Below are 21,590 nucleotides of genomic sequence, written 5' to 3' on the forward strand. Positions count from 1 at the left end.
ATTCAGCCAGGGGTTATCAGGGGCCCTTTCACCTTGATCAAGTTTCCATTGCTCAAGCCTGCTGCCCGAAAGCAACCTCTACGCTGTGGAGACCCAGGGCCCTGGGGCCTCAACCCAGCCAGAACCAAAGAAGCTGTGGAAGGTTCTTGGTCTTGTCATGAGAAATCATTCAAGGACAGACATACAACACAGCAGATGAGCAAGCAGCACAAGCGGGAAAGTTTATTCAGGCAAAAAACCCACTCTTTTTTTTTTTTAATTAATTAATTTTTTCTTTTTTTTATTCTTATGTTAATCCCCATACATTACATCATTAGTTTTAGATGAAGTGTTCCATGATTCATTGTTTGTGCATAACACCCAGTGCTCCATGCAGAACGTGCCCTCCTCAATACCCACCACCAGGCTAACCCATCCTCCCACCCCCCTCCCCTCTAGAACCCTGTTTGTTTTTCAGAGTCCATCGTCTCTCATGGTTCGTCTACCCCTCCGATTTCCCCCACTTCATTCTTCCCCTCCCGCTACCTTCTTCTTCTTTTTTTTTTTCTTAACATATATTGCATTATTTGTTTCAGAGGTACAGATCTGAGATTCAACAGTCTTGCACAATTCACAGTGCTTACCAGAGCACATACCCTCCCCAGTGTCTATCACCCAAAAAACCCACTCTTGAGACACGAGTGCAGGCGAGCTCAAGAGTGAGATCAAGAGAGAGCACTGCATCCCTGGGGTTTGGGTTTCTATGTTTTACCTGCAGTTGTTAACTAGGGGGAGGAATATTCATTAGTTGGGGTGAGGAGCAGGGTTTCCCACTTGTTCTTGCTAACTGGGTCAGGGGTTTCCTGTCTTGGCCTCCACCCTCTTGGGCCCCCGTGGCTTGGTGCCCCTGCTTATGGAGTGCCCCCTGCCGGGACAGGCCTCTGACTTTGATAGCTGGCCATGACTTCGTCTTTGCCGACTTCCCAACTATTCTGTTAGAACCTAACTAACTGCCTACTCTAACACAAAGAATCACAGGCTTACAGATTTCTTATAAACTTTATGATCGTGGACAAATGAAAACATTAAAAAATAGTGGGTACAAGAGCCGGTGGGCAGAGAGTCTAAATCTTACTAAACAGAATTGGTTCACTCCTTGGGGTTGCATGAATGAGCACTTTTTCCCCCAATGTTCTCATCTATGATTGTATTTGCAGTAAGAAAAAAGTACAAGATCTTTCTCAATTAATTTTTAGTTCCTGTTTACTAGCTTATATAAACAAGGTTTTCAAAAAGTGAAAATCCTTTTTAAAAAACTGTATTATTTTCATACCAAAGATGTGTATAAATCTGTATATGTCTTTAAGGAAGGATTAAACTCTTTCTCCCCAACACCCTTTTTCCCTACTTGATCCTACCCCTCAACCTTTGTGAGGGAGGCGTTAATTCCAAAATACAAAGTTCAGGTTTGGGCTCTGGATTCAGAAAGGACAAAACCGTGGTAAATCCCTTTTCACCTTCCCCAGATTTTACCACAATAGCAAGTGAACGGAGTGCATAATCTGTCCATCAGACACCCTCTCTCTGTACCTCTTATTTCTCAGGTGGGTCTCCCGTGTGCCCAAATGTCTGGAATTCCTGTATCTGCATCCTTTCTGGGTACCAGAGGCTCGGGAGGCAAGAGACGACAAGACAGCCTGGTAGTGGCTGTTCTCGAAACGGAGTCTTTTAGAAGCGTTGACAGAACATGAAGAAAATCTAATTTTGTGGGAGAATATCTTGGATTTTTGCTCGGGCCAAACAAAGTTCTATTTAATGCTTCGGGATGCTGGCTTTACTATAGGCTTGTATAAGATGAGAGGTAGAGAAGCACTGTGGAGAAGGAGGCTCCATAGCTCAGGGGTTAGAGCACTGGTCTTGTAAACCAGGGGTCGCGAGTTCAAATCTCGCTGGGGCCTGTGGTCCTTTTTTCTCCGACTCTCGTTCCAGACGCCTGAGGAGATAAGCCGGCAGGACTATCAGAGGGAGGGTTCCAAGGCCGCAGAAGCTCCCAGGCCTTCCGCAGCGCCTGCGGAGACGTTCAGGCAGTGCCTGATCTACTTCCCCTGCTGCTCTCGGGTTCTGGGTCCACCATAGCAGCTGATAAAGGACTTCTGTAGCGTGAGGCTTAGGCTTTCTGGGTAAACAAGCACGCATTCCTTCCGACAGAAGGCACTCGAATACAGTTTTTCTGGAAACGCCTAGCGACGGGAACGAGCCTTGAGGCAGAGTTAAAAGCCGCCTACAGGGTGGCTCGTTGGTCTAGGGGTATGATTCTCGCTTAGGGTGCGAGAGGTCCCGGGTTCAAATCCCGGACGAGCCCTGCTTTTGCCTCGATTCTGCTTTAGAAAGTTGCAACGGAAGGCTCCCTGACCGATGTGAAATAGCAAAGTAGACACAGCCGCGAGCTGGCCTTGGATTTCTGCCTGACCAAGTGTTTCCTCACTCTTCCTGGGCCGACCGGCGGGAGGGCGGGCCGGAGGGCGGATCATTCTACCACCTCTGAGCGCCTCCGTCGCGAAATGGGAATGGTAACGCTTTGCCGTCCCCTGCCTGACTCCAGGGATCTCGGTCAGTCACGTAAAATAGTGTGTGGGAAATTTCTTGGAAACTTTATATCGTACCAAATATACGGAGCTGTTTTCTTTCCTGCGAAGGAACTGGGGCTGATGCATGCTGACACTGTCACCGTTCTACAAATGTATGATGCGTTAGCCTTTAAAAAGAATTTTTAGGTGTGGTCACATAGCAGTGTCTTTCTTTTATCTTTTCCTTCCTTCCTCCCTCCCTCCCTCCCTCCCTCCCTCCTTCTTACTCATTCTGTTCTGGCTACACTGGCCTTCTGACTGTTTCTCAAATACATGGCCCTTGTTTCCTGTTCTGGACCTTTCACTTGCTGTTTCCTCTTCTTGGAATATAATTTCCTCAGATATTTGTTTAACTTCCTCTTTAATTCCTCCTGTGCTCAAATGTCACGTCTTTAGAGACAACTTCCTTGATCATCCTTTCCAGAATAACCCCCAATTGTCACTATTCCCTACATTATTTTCTTCACAGCACTTACGTTTGTTTCTTTTTTTCCTTCTTTTTTTCCCCCATTAGGATTTAAGCTCCAGAAGGCCAAAGATTTTATTATGCTTGCAGCTGTACCCTAAGCACTTAGCACTGTGTATGGTATGTAGTGGGTGATCAATGTGTGAATGAATGAATGAATGAATGAATGAATGAATGTTGCCATATTCCTGGACATACCTGCTGGCCTCCAGAAGCCACAATTAAACATTTATCTCTGGCTTCTGTAGATTCATATTAAAATCTTCCCAAAGGATAGGAACAATGGCTATGGGCTTAAATTAAAAATGGAAAGCCTAACTTGATCATCTCTCCACTTGGGCCCAGGTACCCAATTCAGGCTTCTTTTCAGAAACTACCAAATTGCTTATCTGCAGACATGAGAATTACAAATGTCTGTATTGATAAATAACAAGACTTTCATATAGACTTCTTTGCTCCCTGAGGCTTTCTGGAGACAAAGTTTGATCTTTTCTCATCTAATCTGTAGTGGAGTTTCAACCCAGATGGGAGAAAAGAAAGGGTAGATCCTGTAGTCTTAAATGTGGCAAAATATGTATTTAAGTAACGGAAACACTTAACATTTTTTGACCACCAGACTCTGCGCTAAGCACCTTATGTGTATGAACTAATTTTCATGAACTTTCCGTGAGGTACGCAGTATAATCATCTCCATTTTACATGTCAGGAAGCTGAGGCACAGAGAACATAAGCCACCTGCCTAAGGCCACACAGCTAGTAATGTGAGAACTGCAGCTCTGGTTTTCTAAGTGCAGAGCTGGCCCCTCAGCCTCCTCCCCACATCACTGCATTGCCTTCCTTAGAGGGCATTTCTCTTCCGCTTGATGATGTCTTACAATGTTTCAAGACTGTTTTGCGATGGTATGGCTTACTCCTCCAGTTTGGTCAGTGGGCTTCCCTTGTGAGCAGGCAGTATGTTTTATTCATCTTTTTTGTACTCCTCAACGGTTGAACAGTGTCAATAACAAAACAAGAGATCAAACCTTGCTCTTTGGTTGAGTGAAGAAAGACAAAGCAAAGGTTATAGGTTGATGATATTAAAGGACTAGTACTTTACCTCTGGGAAACCATGGGTTCAAAGGCATCATTATAATCTTGCGATAGTATTATGGTCTTTAATAAGAACTCTGATATTTGAAAGGCTAAAAAATATGAGAAGTTGCAAAACAGTGCATACCCAGAGTCCCACCAACTATGGAAAGCGGTTGGGCGCGAAAGGAAGGCGGAGATTCACTGCTCTAACGTGGCTACACCAAGGCAATCCTCGCTGTCTGTCACAAACGGTTTCAAAAAACTGATGGCAGCGGTGGGATTCGAACCCACGCCCCCGAAGAGACTGGAGCCTTAATCCAGCGCCTTAGACCGCTCGGCCACGCTACCTGCCGAGCGTGCATGCCGAAGCACATTCTCTACCCGTCTCCTCTTCCCGGCTCCCCGCCCTCCACCCCATGGTTCATCTATTTGCAGTTTGCCCGGGTTCTTGCTTCTTTTTTTGCATTCCTTCCTGGTTGGTTTGGCTTTTTTCTTTCACGCCGCAGTATTTGAGATTGGTGGAAAGAGCCGTACCGCACGGCCCGGCCTGAGACAGGACAACCTCCGCGAGGTCTAGGTGTTCGGAGCGCCTGCCCGGGGCCGGGTACAGGCGGGTCCCCCGGGAGAGTCGGGGCCCTCTCCGGTCTCGCGGGGCCCCCCCACGGAGGGCGTCACGCGGTGGGGGCTGTCGCTCCGCCGCCGATGCCGAGTCCGGGGCCGGCCGGAGACGCCCGGAAGGCGCGTTCCGTGGAGCCCAAGGCCGGGCCGGAGACGCCCGAGGCTGGCCGAGCCCAGGAGCCGTCAGCAGGCTGCCTCCCCACCGCCCCGCTCCCCCGCCGGCCGCGGGCAGCCCTCCCGGCGAGGCGCGTCCTCCCCTCCGCACGCCCCCGCGGCCGCCCCGCAGCCCGTGACCGTCCCTGAGGCGATGGCCTCCCACCCCTGCCGCAGCATCTCTGGCTCCCTCCAGAGCGGAAACGTGCGGGAATTATTCTCGTTGATGCGGGGGTGTTTGCCGAAACAGATCTGTAGTCTAGGGGCACCGCCTTCCGGAATTGGGGCGAGGGAGCCTGCAGCGATTGGTTCATCCACAAGGCATCACCCCATGCCCACAGTTGCAAAAAGGAGCCTTTCCAGCCAACTGTGGACGTGGCTAAAATTTTCTTTACTAAACTTTGGAAATGGGAAGATGGTTGTGTGTGGCTCGTTGGTCTAGGGGTATGATTCTCGCTTAGGGTGCGAGAGGTCCCGGGTTCAAATCCCGGACGAGCCCTGCTTTTCACCTCTTGTCACCGTCAGACTTCAGGGAGCCCCTTGTGTAATGTTACTGAATGGACACCAGTGTATGCTCCACTAGTTCAGATTTATATACTTAATCTTCAGACAAGTGCTCTCGGTGTTACAAAATCAGGAAAAATACCAGATGTTATTACGTATAATTTATATAGCATTTCTTTTACAAAATCACTATTTCTAAAATCGACCGTCATTTCTCTTCTGCAGTTTTTGTTGTTATCCAAAAATCGTTCATTCAGGACTGGGCGAGGGGTGTTTTCTATCAGTAATTTTGCATAACCCTCAGTTTTCCTCCACTGCAATCATGGGGCCCCTTCTTTGGGTGCTAGGACCTCGGAGGGTCAGCAAATGTGGCAAGCTGTCTTGTCACATAAAGCCTGGGCTCCCTCCCTCCTTCAGGCCTAACGTTCTGGGGCCCTTGTGCCTGTGGGCGTGGGGGAGTCTCAGGTGCTGTAGCATGGTGAGATGAACTTCTAACCAGGATGCTCAGGCCTGCCGGCATAGTAGACTCACCTGTGCAGCTTTTTAATCATTCACTGGTTTGGGGTCCAACCTCAAACCAATTAAATTGGATTTTGTGAGGATAGGCCCTTGGCATGGTTATTTCTTAGAAGCCCCCCAGCTATAATTAGGGTTGCTCTGGGAGCTACAGCTGTCACACAGTTGCTGACCAGGCCGCAGCTGGACACTGTGCCCAGGACCCCAGTAACTCTAGGTATCCTGCATCCCATCCACCCTCCTCAGAATCACCCCCTTCCAGCTGGGACTTCATCTGGATAAGTTTAGTTCTGGGTGTAACCACGTGCCAAACTTAGCTTCTCTGTGACCCTCCTTTCTTTCCCAGGCCACAGAAACGGAGTGCTAAGAGCAGGAAACTCCAAAAGAAAAGAGGCGGCCCAGTGGGTCAGCATGCTCGGTTTGAGGGGGGACTGGTGGACATGGGCCTGGCTTTCAGTCCTTATAGAAAGGACTAGACCCTAGCATCACACCTTCCCCCCACTCCCTAACTGCCGGGTATTCAGTGCTCACATCCTCCTATTTCAGTTAGATAGAGGCCCTGACTCACCTGACGAATGAGAGCTAGAAACCACAGGTATTTTTCACCTCACTCTTAGCTATGCTGTTGAGTATTTCACTTCTGGTACCTCTTCACTATTTGGAGGAACTGCAGAATAATCTTGGAATCATCCATTAGCCCTCTCTCACAACCCACGTTCAATCCTTTACCATATGATGTTGGCTGTACAGTTAGAATCTTTCCAGAATCCAAACACTTATCACCTGCACCACCCCCGCCGTAGCCTAAGCTGCCACCATCTCTCATCTGTGCTGTTGCTGTCGTCCCCCCCCCCCCCCGCTTTCAGGTCTCTGGCTGGCCCTTGTGCTCCTTCAGGCCATTCTCAACAGAACAGACAGAACAATCTTGTTGAAACCGAGGTCAGAGCTGGTCATTTCTCTGCTTAAAACCCTCTGTGCATCTTCATTTAATTCAGCGTAAAATCAAGGCTCCTTGTCATGGCTTAAAAAATCTCTACGTGATTTTGCCGCTTCTTGGACTCCCCTCACCTCACTGACCTCATCTCCTACAGCTTACTCCTTCCAGGTGGCAGCATTCCAATGACATTAGCCCCTAGTGCGCCTCAGAAATTCCCACCTCAGGGCCTTTGCACATGCCCTTCTCGCTGTCTTGAGTCTTATCTCCCTCCTGCCTGCACGGCTCAGTTCCTTCATTGCTTTTAAGACCCCCCACACAGATGTTATTACCTACCAGAGAGGACTTCTCTGACCACCCACATGAGATAGCACCCACCTCTTTGCTCTCTGTCTGCCTTTCCCTAAGTTCCCTCTTTGCACATATCACCACCTGACTTTGGCTGCTGCTGTTGTTGCTTTTCTTAATTCTCCCTCTCCCACCGCCAGAATGGCAGCTCCATGAGAATAGGGTTTTTTACTGCTGACATCTCAGAGGCTGAAACAGTTCTTAGCACCTGATACTTGATAAATATTTGGTTAATGCATTGTATGAATTGTTTTAAATCACAAAGTTATACAGGCTGGTAAGGAACGCCTGATCCTGTCGCACCGGGGGAGGTAGGAGCAGGGAGGTACTGGGGGCTTGAATGGAGAGAGGGCTCCTGCAGTGGGGAGAATGTGCCATCTTTGGGAAAGGCTGAGGGTGGGGGCATGCCTGGAATATATTCTGTGGCAGCTCTCCTTTTGGGCCACAGTATGCCCTATCAATGTTTTAAAGAAGCCTTGAAAGGCTCTTCCAGCTGGACATACAGGAAGGCATAAAATAGGCTCCGGGAAGCTGTGAAATGGGTACCAGTGCCATTGATTTCCTGTTGCAAACCTGCTCCAGGCAGAGCGGCTTAAATACAGGGCTGCTTTAGGCTTTGATCACTTTCAGCCAATTCTGAACCAGATGGTATTTGGGGGTTACACTCTAAGGTGTCAAATCAGATACTTGATTTGATAAGATGAAGAACAAAAGTCCACAACAGGGACATGAGAGAGGAAGAGGCAAACTAAGGTTAGGGAAGGAGTTGTACAACCAACGGGACTTCATCAACCTCATTTGACCATCGTTTGTGATGGGGGATCACTGTGAATATGAGTCCTAAGGAAATATTGCTGGCATGCTAGGAGGATTTATGGAGCAGAGGGTGAGAACCTCTGCTGGTCACAAAACACGCGTGGAAGCTGGAATCTGTCTGCCCCCTTGTATAACGTACTGTCATGGGTCTTCCTTTTAGAGAGACAGTAGATTAAAGCTAATTTCTGGGGACCCCCACTACTTTTGCTGATCCTTCTGTGTGCATGATATGAAGGTGGAACTTATAGGGAAGAGAGCTGTGTTATCATCCAGGGAGATGGTGCTCATGCAGTTAAGCTGAACTATTTATTTATTTTTTTTAAGGAGGCTCCACACTGGGTGCAGCCAAAGTGGGGCTTGAATTCACAACCCTGAGATCAGGACCTCAGCTGAGATCAAGAGTTGGAGACCTAACCAACTGAGCCACCCAGGTGCCTCTAAGCTGAATTATTTATTAAGGTGGATGGCATCTCTTGGATCTGGAGGGAAATCAGAAAATTGAGCCAGCACTGCTAGTAAAACTCTGCAGTTGGTCTTTAACAGCTGAAGTGAGTTGTTCAGAGAGAGAATCTTAGATTTGAGGCTTGAATAGTAGTAATTAGAGGTGAACCAACGTTTTTCCTTCCTTTCATTGATCTTTCTGACCTTATGTCTGTGTGGTGCTAGAGGGTTCTACCCAAAGTATCAGAAAAGGTGACTGAGTTTTACATATAGCTTTTTGATGCTAGCATTAAAAGAGCAAAATCTTTTAGGTCATCCACTCTTGCCTTCTTCTACTCAATCAATATTTACTAAACATTTATTGAACGAACATTGTCAAACATCTATTATATTCCAGGTACTGTGCTTGGAACAGAGATTACTGTGGGGAACCAGACAGATGTGGTTTCTACCCTCATGAAACAACCAGATAATTTTAGAAACCGGGAAATATAATTAATTTATTGTGCTAGTGATAAGGGCCACAACGAAAAAATACAGAGTAGTATGCAAGCAAAACAGAGCCTGTTCACTTACTCTGGGGTTTCTGGGAAGGCTTGTCTGAGGAAAGGAGGGACCCACAGGATTTAACCAGGCAGAATGGGGACGGGGAGTGGAGTCAGGAACATTCCATAATGAGAGAACTAGATGTTAAGAACCTTGAGTTGGGGGGGCGCCTGGGTGGCTCTGTCGTTAAGCTTCGGCCTTCGGCTCAGGTCATGATCCCACGGTCCTGGGATCGAGCCCCATATCAGGCTCCCTGCTCCACGGGAAGCCTGCTTCTCCCTCTCCCACTCCCCCTGCTTGTGTTCCCTCTCTCGCTGTGTCTCTCTCTGTCAAATAAATAAATAAATAATCTTAAAAAAAAAATTAAGGGGCGCCTGGGTGGCTCAGATGGTTAAGCGTCTGCCTTTGGTTCAGGTCATGATCCCGGGGTCCTGGGATCGAGCCCCGCATCGGGCTCCCTGCTCAGCGGGGAGTCTGCTTCTCCCCCTCCCTCTGCTTCTTCCCCTGCTCATATTCTCTCTCTCTCTGTATCTCTGTGTCTCGAATGAATAAATTTTTAAAAATTTAAAAATTTAAAAAATTTTTTAAAAAGAACCTTGAGTTGGAAGGAAGCTTGGTGAGTTTAGGGAACTGAAGGGAGGAGTGTACGGAGGGATAAAGAGAGACAGACAGACAGACACAGAGAGAGTGGTTTGAGGTGAGGCTCTCTATACAAGGTCTGGTAGGCAGAGGTCAGGACGGTGGTCATTATTTTAAGACTACGAAAAGCCATTGACACATTTTTGGTGGGGATGGGGGTGCACACCACAGGTCCAGAACCAGATTTGTGTTTTAAAAAGATTACTGTGGTATAATAAGGTTGACAAAAAGCCATGGGGGAGCGCCGTTTCAGCTTCTAATAAGCACAGAGTCCTCCTGCATCAGGAAATGTTACGGCTGGATGGCTTTTACCAGCTCTAAAATTATCAGTTGTTTTCACCGCGTGTATTCCAGTTCCCAGCCACTATTAAAGGAGGTCGGTGAGAGCCACGGAATTAAGCTCAGGGCCACAGAGCTAGTTAGTGGCAGAGCCAGTGTCAAGACAGGAACCTAGCTTTCGGGCTCCCAGGCCTTGTTCACAACTTGGGGCTTTTCACTGTGAGGCTCAGATTGAGAGCCTCTGATCTGATTCTGAATACGGCCTGCCCAAGTCAGGAGCAGCTTGTTCTTGGACACACACCAGCTCTAGTCTGATGCTGTCACCTGGACAAAACCAGTGGGAGGGCAGTTCGCAGGTGGCCCAGGGGCTTAGAAAGGTATCTCCTGAATCCTGCAGGTAACAGCTTGTCTAGGGACCTGCTCTGCAGTTGCCAAAGGTAGCCAACAAACCCCTCAAGAATAGGGGTGCTTCATGCTTCTTGCCCCCCCCCCTTTTGGGTAATAGTAAGTGTTCTTGATTTGGGCAGGTGTGTGTCCCTTTGAGCAAAATGTCAATTTCCTAAGCCATTTCACAGGGTTACTCCATGTCCACCACATTCCTGAATCAGAGCTCCACCTCCCCACTTCTGGGCCTGGTGGCCAGGAGCCAGCCCCCCGTTTCCCCACTGCTCACCCTGACTCCAGGCTGAGAGGTGGAGACCACATCTCTACTCCCTCTGTGTGTGGGGGGAAATAGAAGTCATAGCCAGAAAACTGTCATCTGAAGAGAATAGCCATCGGGGTCATTTAAAGTTAGCTCAGAAACTCAGCTTGTGACAGCAGAAAGGGAACCATACGGAGTCAAATTCTTCCTTTATTCTTTTCTCCTACCTCCACTTGAGAAATGAAGGAACTCAGACTCAGAGGTGACACGACTTTCCCAAGATCACACAGCTAGTCCGTGGCAGAGGAAGAAGAGGATCTGAAGTCTTTTCCCTTGTTCGTCTGTTGACCAACACCAGACAGAACGGCAAGCTGCGGAATAAATGTGTGTTTATTTGGGTCTTAGGGATGGCCATCTGGAAGGCACCGAGTGGACCAAAAGCGTGCTCTGCCGAGACAAGGGAGGTTAGGGTATTTAAAGAGGAAAGAGAGAATTTACAGGAGTTGTTTTTCATGAAATGTGATTGGAGCTAGCTGCAATAATGCTGAGCTATTAGAATGTGACTCGAGAATCACAGGCAATGGTTGCAAAAGAGTGTTTGTGGCCTTGTGGCCAAGGCGTGTGGCTGTTTTTCAGGATGTTGTTTGCACGGGGCCTGAGGTTCGGGTTCCACTTGCGTGAAGACGCACTTCAGGCTTCCTTCCCCAACAGCTCCGAGCTCCATTTTCCAGCCCCTTCACCTGTCTGACTCCATCTTAAGAGTTTTCTTTCACACACCCACTCTGCAAACACTTTCTGATCACCTGTGAAGTACCGGGCAGTGTGCTAGAGGGAACAGGTTCATTGTTCTGAATCTCCAGAAGCCCACAGCATGTGGGAAAGAAGGCCAAATAAACCTTTTGCAGCCCCACACAGCAATCACTAAGCCTACATTACGTACAGGAAGCATGCAGAAGGGTTTCTCAAGGAGACTCAAGGAGGAGATGGAGGTGGGTTAATTTAAAGGAAGATTCCTGGAGGAGTTGGTAAGGCCCCATGCCCTTTGCATTGCACTTAGAGATATTTCCTGATAAAGGGGCTTACTTTGGCTGCCTGAGAGTTTGTGGGAGCCAGCATAGATTTCCTCACAGGTGAGGCCCACTTTCAAGATTAGAAAGAAACCTATCGGGGTGCTTGGGTGGCTCAGTTGGTTAAGCATTGGTTAACTCACTCATTCACTGACTCTTGGTTTCAGCTCAAGTCATGATCTCAGGGTCATGAGATTGAGCTCCTTGTCCAGCTCCGGGATTGGTGCGAAGTCTGCTTGAGATTCTCTCCCTCTTCCTCTGCCCCTCCCCACCCCCCTAATAAATACATAAAAGAAAGAAAGACAGACAGAAAGAAAGAAAGAAAGAAAGAAGAAAGAAAGAAAGAATGAAAAGGAAGAAAGAAACCGGGGCACCTGGATGGCTCAGTCGTCTGGGGTCTGCCTTCTTAGGCTCAGGTCATGATCTCTGGGTCCTGGGATCGAGCTTTGCATCAGGCTTTCTGCTAAGCAGGAGTTTGCTTCTCTTTCTCTCCCTCTGCCCCTCCCCATCGCTCATTCTCCCTCTCTCTCTCTCTCAAATAAGTGGATAAAATCTTAAAAAAAAAGAAAGCAAAAAAGCAAGCAAGCTATCATCTGACTGTTCTCCACACTAGGGTAGGAGGTGAAAATGGTTTGGGAGGGCTCCTTAGTGGAAATGAATAGGGAGAAAAGAAATCAGACCCCAAGGTAGAAGTACTTCCAACCTTTTCACCTACAGGGAGGGGCTAGAAGGTGGAAGCTGGGTGATAGAGAAGTGGGCACGAATGGTGGGGGAGGAGAGCCCCTTCTGCCCTAAGTGACCTTCCTCAATGCAAGCCATTCCCAGCTCCTCACTGCTGGCCCCCACCCCCACCTGGCCCTGCTGCCAACCCACAGGCACGTTGGCACTTCTCCTGCACTCCTGCCTGGCCCTGGAACCTCCCTCCCTGGTGGACCCACACCACCCCAGTTCACCTCAATGATCCCCTATGAAATGACTTCCAGACTTGCTGAAAGAGCACCTGTAATTGAGCACCACAACTAAGGAACACAGACCAATCCTCCCTCCTCCAAGGTTCGTTTGGGGGCAGGTCCTCCCACTGTCCAGGGAGGGAGATACTCCAGGGAGCTGCTTTAGTCATGTGACATGAGGCAAGTGCATACCCTTTGTCTGGGTACTGAGTATTCCGTATTATAATGTAAAAGTCAGTTTTACTGTGGAATGGGTGAAACGCTTTAGAAATTATGCTGTTTACCAATTCGGAGCTCATCTATTGTGGTGACCCTTAAACATCCGCGTGCGTTATAATCACCAGAGATGGCCTACTGATTACAAATGCAGATTCCAGGGCCTCACCTCCAGAGACTTTGATTCAGTAGGTCTGGGGTAAGGCCCAGGTTTCTGTATTTTTAATTAGAAGCCAAGAAACTGATGCATTTCACTTAGAAGCCACCTCCCTCCACCACATATATACATATGTATTTTTTTAATCTGTGAGAGCCAGGCAGTGGCAGGCCAAGGAGTGGTTAAGGGCCGGTGATGAGGTCATTAACCCTCCCCCGATACAGTCTGCAACGACTGTCCTTTCCCATTCTATTGTAGGGGCAATTCATGCTTCCTCAGCTTTTGGAGAAGCACTCAGAAAAGGCATCTTCAAGAAGAGTGCCCCTAGCGCCTCCTTGTGGCACGATCACTGTCTCCTGCCTCCTCCACGGAAATTCTGTGGTCACCACTAGAGGGGGCGGGAGCCCCAGGATTTGAGGAAAAGGAGATATAAACCAGGGGATAATGGGACTAAGCAAACCCCATATCAGAATGACCAAGGAAAGGGACATTCAAAGGGAGTTCTAGTGAAGGTCTGCTGATGGGTGCTGGAAGTAGTCCATGGGAGTTAGTGTTAAGATTTTTCTCTCAACCCCATATCCTTGTGTTTTGCGGGTGTTAGAGAACATAGGGTGGGCCTGTATCCAGGCTTTGGGAGGAGGGTGAAGCAGCCAGATGCTGAAGTCCCACGGGGAGAAGCACTTATGAGAAGCCAGGGATGAATAGCAAGGAAGTCTGGAAGATCAGTTTTGGACAAGAAATTTAAAAAGCACTCCTCAGAGAGCTTCTAAAACATTTTGGGAAGGGAACTAAAATTATAGTAGCAGTGAGGGATGCGGTTTGGATTTTTCTTTTTCTTTTTTTTTTTTAGAGAGGGGGGAGGGGCAGAGGGAGAGAGAGAACCTCAAGCAGGCTCCACACCCAGAGCAGAGCCCAACTCGGGGCTCAATGTCACAACCCCGAGATCATGACCTGAGCCGAAATCAAGAGTTGGATGCTTAACCAACTGAGCCACCCAGGTGCCCTTGGAATATTTTTATATGAATATTAAAGGAAGGACAATCCCCCAAATCTAACAAATTGGAACTATTTAAGTTAGGTTCCCTTTGTTTATTGTTTCCTGGGTTCCCACTCAGATGCCATCTGTGGCTCCTAGTCCTTGCATCATTTCCCAAACTGATGTTCCATGGAACCCTGTTCCTTTGGATGTTAATAGTGTTAACCAGTTAATAGTCAAATGAAGCTCCATGCTCAAATCAGTTTGTAAAATTCTGAATAAAATGAAATTAGTCAAGCTTCTCAGAATCTCATGCTTTGTGAATCTTGTGATTCTCCAAGGGAAGGAATCTTAATAAACAATGTTTCTGAAACTTATGATCAGGACACTTTTTTCCCTGAAGCGCACTCATTAACATTTTCCAGAACAGTGTTTGCCTGAAGGCAAGTAGGAAAAGTGCTGCTAGTTCTCCCCTTCTTCCTTAGTCATAGGGCACCAGAATTTGAGCCAGGCACAGGCTCACCCAGAATACACCCATCGTTTGCCACTGTCCCTTGCAGTTGGATGTGACCAGGTGGCCAGGTTATTGCCAATGAGACGTAAGGGGAGATGGTGTGGGAAACTGGGGGATGTGTCCCTAGAAAGCAGTGCCATGCCCCTTTGGTGCCTTGCTTCCCCCTGGTGGCGGGATGCCGACATGACAGCTAGAGCTAGCGCAGCCGTCTGGACCGGGACGGAGAAGCCAGGCGCTGGGGCTGAAGTCCAGCACCTTGGAGCACCTCGCCAATCCCGGACTAACTACCCCGGGCTCTCTTTTACATGAGAAATAAACTTCCTTCTCGTTCAGACTACTGTCGCTTCGTGTTTTCTGTCATTAGCTGCCATTGGGGAGCTAATAACCTCTTTAGGTTTGCTTTTTTTTCGTTTTTCAAAACCAGTTGTGTATTAGGATATATGGATAGCCTGGGAATTTGTACAAAAGCCAACAAAAATAATAAAGGATATTAAGAAAGATACTTGGAGTAAGGTGAGGGCTCTTCCTATTAAGAGCTTTTAGGATCAAAAGATATATTCTAACAATAAATATGCTAATTATAATAAATTAGGTTATTTGAAAGTATTCTAAAGTTTCTGTACATAGAGTCTATATAAGGGAAATGTTTTTCCCTTGGTTGATGCTGTTGGCCATTACAGGGCCCATAGTGAGAAGCAGCAAGAACAGTATGCCTTCCAGATTCTCGGGACCCCTAGCTAGGGAGGAAAAGGAAACTTAATAATGGCGTAAGTTGAATTTCTCCCCAGCTTAGTATGATAGAAGACTTAGAATTAATTTCAATTTGACATAGAAGCAATTAAGAAATGTAAATTTCTTGCCCATGTTTGTAGAGTAAGATTCATACCCACTAGGTAGCAAAATATTTACTTACAGTACTTCACTGATTTTTTTTAAGTGACTGGATGATCAGGAAGGGTCTTTATTTGGTCACAAGGTGATTGATGGGAAGGTAGGGGGCATGGGGAGAGCCGGTGGAATCCGGGAGACCTGGTGAGCTAACCCACAGCGCAGGGGAGGCTCTCCGGGCAGGGATGGAGAGAGTTGGGGAGTTAAAAAGGAACGTTTGGGAGTTTTACATCAGGTGGAGATTTTAAAACTAGCTTTGCAGGGTGCCTGGGTGGCTCAGTCGGGTCCTGGGATCGAGCCCCACATCAGGCTCCCTGCTCAGCAGCAGAGAATCTACTTCTCCCTCTCCCTGTCTCCCCCCACCCCCGCTTGTGCTCTCTCCCTCTCTCTCTCTCCTTAATAAAAAATAAAATCTTTTATTTATTTATTTGAGAGAGATAGCGAGAGAGAACACAGGTGGGGAGGAGAGGGAGAAGCACCCGCTGAGCAGGGAGCCCGACGTGGGGCTCAATCCCAGGCCCATGGGATCATGACCTGAGCCGAAGGCAGACGCTTAATGACTGAGCCACCCAGGTGCCCCAATAAATAAAATCTTTAAAAAAATTAATAAATAAAACTAATTTTGCATTATTGTTTGTGTGAGAACTTATATTCTATATCCAAGAAAACTTCATTGGTATCTATTACTTACTTAACCTTTGTGGGATTGGATTTGCCTTGGGAGATTTAGCAAAGTGGTGAGCCCTGTGTTCTGCTTATCTACTGCTGCTTTACAATCACCTTAAAATGGTGACCAAAAATAGTAACAATTATGGGGATCCTTAATCTGGAGGCTGACTGAGCTCAGCTGGGCAGTTCTTGAGGTTTTTGCCTGTTTTTATTCACATGGTGGCTGGAGCTGGTTGGTTGCATAGGTTTTGCCACTCAGCAGTCTGGCTCCTGGGCTAAGAAGACTCGAGCATCAGGGAACTGGAATGGGGGGGGGGCAATCTGGGCATCTCTTGCTATCCATAGGGCATCTCCAGGTGGTGGCCTCAACATTGCCAGACTTCACACACGGCGGCTGAAGGCACCCAGAGCAAACACCCCAAGAGAGCCACGGCCGGGCAGAAGCTGTGTGTGTGACCTAGTCTCAGAAGTCACATAGGATCCCTTGCACTATATACTACATTAGTGGGAGCAGACCCAGAGGCTCCCCCAGGTTCTCAGGAAAGGACATGGAGGCTACCTCTTAATAGGGGAGTGTCAAGATTCTGGAAGAGAATGTAGAATGGAAAATATTTTGTGGCCATTTTTGGAAAATGCCACCTGCTACCTCGCCTTAAGTTGAGCACGGCATCGGGCAATTGCAGAAGCCTCCCAAGGGTGGCCAAGCACATCCATAGGACACGAACAACCTCCGCAGTTTCCTGTAGGAGAGCCGAAACCGGCGAGCTCTGGGAGCATTTCTCTCTACCCATGCGTCCTCTCCATGTGGGGGTCTCAACATAGCGGAACCCCATATCTGCCGGCTGGAGGCCCCCAGAGTTAAGTGTTCCCTTCCTCTGCTATCACCTGGTGCTGGAGCTGGGTAGCCAACCTGCAGGGCAGCTTATTCATTTGATGAAATGAGTCATTAGGGGAATTGCTAATATCGTTTACAGCCTGACATGAATTTTAGTTTCCAGCGGCTATGTGGCTCCTGTAGCCCCCCGTGCATTGTCCTAAGGCTCAGCAAAGGGGGGTCGGGGTGTGTGGGGGAGCTTCAGGACAAGCCAAGCGTCTGAAAACAGACCCAGTTCCTCCCTCCCTTTCCTTCCTTTCCTTCTTCCTCTTTTTCCATCTTCCTCCCCCTCCTCCTCCTCCCCTCAGCACCTTCTTCCTTCTCCCCTCCTCCCCCTCCTCATCTCACTCCCTCCCTTACCCCCCAACTCCTTCCTTTCCTCTTCTTCCTCCTCCTGCCACCTTCCCTCCATCCTTCCTACTTTCCTTCCTCCCTCATTTCCCTTTTCAGACACACGGAACTGAGTATGTCCTAATCCCTTTACAGCCCATGCTAGGCCTCTCTTTTGTTTTATTCAGTTTTATTATTTCCCCTTTTATTCCTTGTGCCTGCTTCTATTTCTCTCACCCTCCTAGGCACCTACGCTAGAGTATTTAATCCATGTTCTTCCATCCTATTTAGATATTGTGTATCCTTGGAAAATTTTTTGTCTTATCTTGGAGGATGTATGTTTTAAATTTAAATAAATTGGAAAGAATTTTTCATTCTGTTTCTTACCGTTTTTCACACAGCACCCCGTTTTCGAGTTCTAGCCATGTTGTTAATTTAATTTGTAAATCTAGTGCATTATTTAAAACTGCTTTAGACTATTTTATTTTATCCATCCAGCGCTTCTTTACTCGGCCATTCCCTTCAACGGGGACACTTAAGTTTCCTCCAGCCCTGTTCTGCCACCAGTCACGCCGTGATCAACAGATGTACTCCATCTGAAAGAACTCACAAGGGCTCAAGGTATATCCTTTTTTTTTTTTTTTAAGATTTATTTATTTACTGACAGAGAGAGAGAGAGACACAGCGAGAGCAGGAACACAAGCAGGGGGAGTGGGAGAGGGAGAAGCAGCTTCCCACCAACCAGGGAGCCCGATGCGGAACTGGATCCCAGGACCCTGGAATCATGACCTGAGCCAAAGGCAGATGTTTAACGACTGAGCCACACAAGCGCCCCAGGTATATCCATTCTTAATTTCACCAAATACTTCCAGATTATTTTCCTGTATCACCACACCGATTTTCATGCCCACTAACATTTTTGCCAGTGCTTGATGTAAGATTTTCTAATTTTTGATAATCTGATGGTTATAAACTGATATCTCTTGGTTATCTTAATTTCCATTTATTTGAATACTAATGAAGTTGAGCATTGTTCATCACCCATTTTGGCTTCTCTTCTCAAATTGGCTTTTCATTGTTTTTGACAGTTTTTTCTCTTCTGAAGTTGTTTTTTTTTTTTAAGATTTTATTTATTTATTTGACAGAAAGAGAGAAGAGTATAAGCAGGGGGAACAGAGGGAGAGGGAGACAGAGCGAGAGGGAGAAGCTGACTCCCCTGCTGAGCAAGCAGCCTGATGTGGGCTCAATCCCAGGACCCTGAGATCATGACCTGAGCTGAAGGCAGACACTTAACGACTGAGCCACCCATGTGCCCCCGAAGTTTCCTTTTTATTGCTGACAGGAGTGAGTCCCTTATATCTAGACGTTAACTCTTAATTGGTTTTAGGTATTACAAGTGTTTTCTCCCAGGCTGCCAGCACTATTGAACATTTGAACCCAGTCTCAGCTCAATTTCTGCAGGGTAATTCTCATGTTCAGACAGGTCCAGCTGCCACAGTTGAAGATAACTTTTATAACAAACATCGCCTTCAGGTTTGTAAATTTAACATACCATCTGTAATTCAGCTACTTGGAAGTCTCAGCAGGATATATTGAACATATTACAATATGTATATATATTTCTCCTTATACGGTGGAAATGTTTCTGCAGATAGTGTGCAAATCAAAATTTGTTCACTAGGAACAATTAATTAAGCATTTACATCTTGGTGGCACGAGGCAACACGTATCCCAAACAGGACAGTTTGAATTCTGAAAGGATGCCAATTATGCACATTTGGGGAAAGTAAATAATAACCTCCTGGTTGTTCATTTTCACGCTCTGGGATTACGCTTTTGTTGTTATATAAAAAGAGACCTGTTCTTTGAAGCCTTTTCCAGTAGTTTCCACCCCAAAATCGTTTTCTTCTTACCAGTTAGAAAGACACCGATGTGTATAGAGGAGACTATGTAGCTCTCTCTCCAAAAGAGAAATCATTTCAGGGCAAGAAGTAGTAAAATTAAGTCCATTTTCCCATTTCTATATCAAATGACCAGCAGATGAAAGCAACAAAAAGTCTTCTCTTTTCTCAAGGCCTTATACCACTGTCTTTCACCAACCCTCTTCAGCTCCTTCCCCATGTCAGTTTCCCAAGAATATCATAGGCCAGTGGTTCCCCAAATTTCCTCCATTTAGAATCACTGGAGGAGCTTTTACTAATCTCAGACTCAGGTCACACCCAACACCAATTAAAGCAGAATGTTTCAAGGTGGCACTGAGAAATGCCCAGGGGATTCCAATGTTCGGCAGGGTTTGGGAACCATTGCCATACTCCCCCAGCAGCCCAGGGCTGTATCAAGACTAATGTTAATGTCAGGGAATTGTTTCTGTCCTGTCCTGGACACCCTGTGGGAATGACACTTGCTAGAACTTGGCGTTCAAGTGTGAAGTGTTGAGAGGGTGAGACTTGTTACTCTCACCATCTCCTCTCTCCACCTGAAGCTTTCTGCAACTCATCTCTTCTTTAATGAAATGGGGGTGATAGCTATTTCACAGGGTTGTAGTAAGGACTGACTGCAAAGCTGAAAAACAGGATACTGTGTCTGACAGAATCAGGATTTTTTAAAATAATTTTTTATTGTTATGTTAATCACCATGCATTATATCATTAGTTTGTTTTTTTTTTAAAGATTTTATTTATTTATTTGACAGAGAGAGACACAGCGAGAGAGGCAACACAAGCAGGGGAGTGGGAGAGGGAGAAGCAGGCTCCCCGCAGAGCAGGGAGCCCGATGCGGGACTCGATCCCAGGACCCTGGGATCATGACCTGAGCCGAAGGCAGTCGCTTAACCAACTGAGCCACCCAGGCGCCCTATATCATTAGTTTTTGATGTAGTGTTCCATGATTCATTGTTTGACACATCAGGGTTTTAATAAACGTTTGGGAAAGTCCACGCTTGTTTAATGAGGACACATTCGGGACCTGCCTTATGCAACTCTCACTCAGAAGGTAACTTGCCCTCCTTCCCTGTGGCACCCAAGCACACTCCCCACAGGCTCCTCCTTTTCTGCTCTTTATACTTTGGCCCTCTCCACACTCAACTGACTCCGTACCGGTTATTGTCAAGGAAGAGCTAGACACAAAGGACTTTCTCAGATCCATGATCACAAGGATATGTTACCTCTGAGAGCTACAGCAAAAACAAAAGGTGAGAGGAGCTAGCCTAGTAGGAGAGATCAGGAAGAACTGGGAAGAACAAAATTAGTAGACAGTGCTGAAAACATGTGGAATTGGTTGGAATTAGTGTTGAGACAATTATGGGAAAGGAAGTCATTCGGCAATAGGAAAAAAACAATCAGGCATGGGTACTTTTGAGCATCCTTCTACATGTTTGGCTCTGTGGTAAGCACTCTCGGATGGATTCAGGAGAAATAGGAGCTCTCGAGGAGCTTGTAGAAGCAAAACAAATACAACACAATGGAATGAACAGAGAACAGTTCAAAGCCAAACTCGGAGAGCTGAAATGGTCCGAAAGGGCTTTCTTGAGGAGCTGTACCTCTAGATGGAGCTTGCAGGGTCACATGAGATTTTACTTATTTATTTTTTAAAGATTTTATTTATTTATCTGACAGAGAGAGCGCACAAGCAGGGGGAGCGGGAGAGAGAGAAGCAGGCTCTCCACTGAGCAGGGAGCCTGAAGCGATTCGGCGCTCAATCCCAGGACCCTGGGATCAGGACCTGAGCCGAAGGCAGATGCTTAACTGACTGAGCCACCCAGGCACCCCTCACATGAGATTTTAATTAGCTGAAAGAAGGATGTAAAATATCCCAAGGGGGGGGAGCAAATCAGGGGCTGGGGCTGGAGGAATCTGAATACCTTTGGCTAGGTCCCGTCTCTTCTTACTCTATAGGAGTTAGAGCAGAAGATGTGAAGGGAATCCTACCCCTGATGATTCTAATGGTGATCATTTTCCTGCTGCTTCTGTTCTGGGAGAACGAGTTTAATGAGGAAGGAGAGGTCTTAACCATGGAGCAGTTGCATGTGGACTACCCTCAGAGTGACATTCCCGTAAGGTACTGCAACCATATGGTCTTACAAAGAGTCATCAGGGGACCTGACAACACCTGCAAGAAGGAGCATGTTTTCATCCACGAGAGGCCTCGAAATATCAATAGGGTCTGCACCTCTTCCAAGAGGAGGATTTGTCAGAACCATTCTTCCATTTTATGTTTCCAGAGTCTGACCAAGTTCAAAATGACAGTGTGTCAGCTCATTGGAGGCACCAGATATCCTGCCTGCAGGTACCGAGTGTCCTCCATGAAGGGGTTCATTGTTGTCACTTGTGATGATATAGGACCAGTTAGTCTCCAGAAATATGTTGAATAA

The 21,590-nt window shown here is 47.1% G+C and overlaps 1 protein-coding gene and 4 non-coding genes across 5 annotated transcripts; 4 read left to right on the forward strand and 1 right to left on the reverse strand.

The window, feature by feature from the left end:
• Positions 1-1,864: 1,864 nt before the first annotated feature.
• On the forward strand, positions 1,865-1,937 carry TRNAT-UGU. Its single transcript has one exon. It is a non-coding gene; the product is annotated as a tRNA-Thr (tRNA).
• Positions 1,938-2,269: 332 nt separating this feature from the next.
• On the forward strand, positions 2,270-2,341 carry TRNAP-AGG. The gene has a single exon. It is a non-coding gene; the product is annotated as a tRNA-Pro (tRNA).
• A 2,068-nt stretch (positions 2,342-4,409) lies between these two features.
• Positions 4,410-4,491, reverse strand: TRNAL-AAG. Its single transcript has one exon. It is a non-coding gene; the product is annotated as a tRNA-Leu (tRNA).
• Positions 4,492-5,341: 850 nt separating this feature from the next.
• On the forward strand, positions 5,342-5,413 carry TRNAP-AGG. Its single transcript has one exon. It is a non-coding gene; the product is annotated as a tRNA-Pro (tRNA).
• Positions 5,414-21,152: 15,739 nt separating this feature from the next.
• RNASE12 (ribonuclease A family member 12 (inactive)) lies at positions 21,153-21,590 on the forward strand. The gene has a single exon (XM_021695664.1). It carries the CDS (start codon positions 21,153-21,155, stop codon positions 21,588-21,590), a length of 438 nt encoding a protein of 145 aa, XP_021551339.1.

The sequence above is a fragment of the Neomonachus schauinslandi genome, chromosome 9 (genome assembly GCF_002201575.2).
Source record: "Neomonachus schauinslandi chromosome 9, ASM220157v2, whole genome shotgun sequence".
NCBI lineage: Eukaryota > Metazoa > Chordata > Mammalia > Carnivora > Phocidae > Neomonachus > Neomonachus schauinslandi.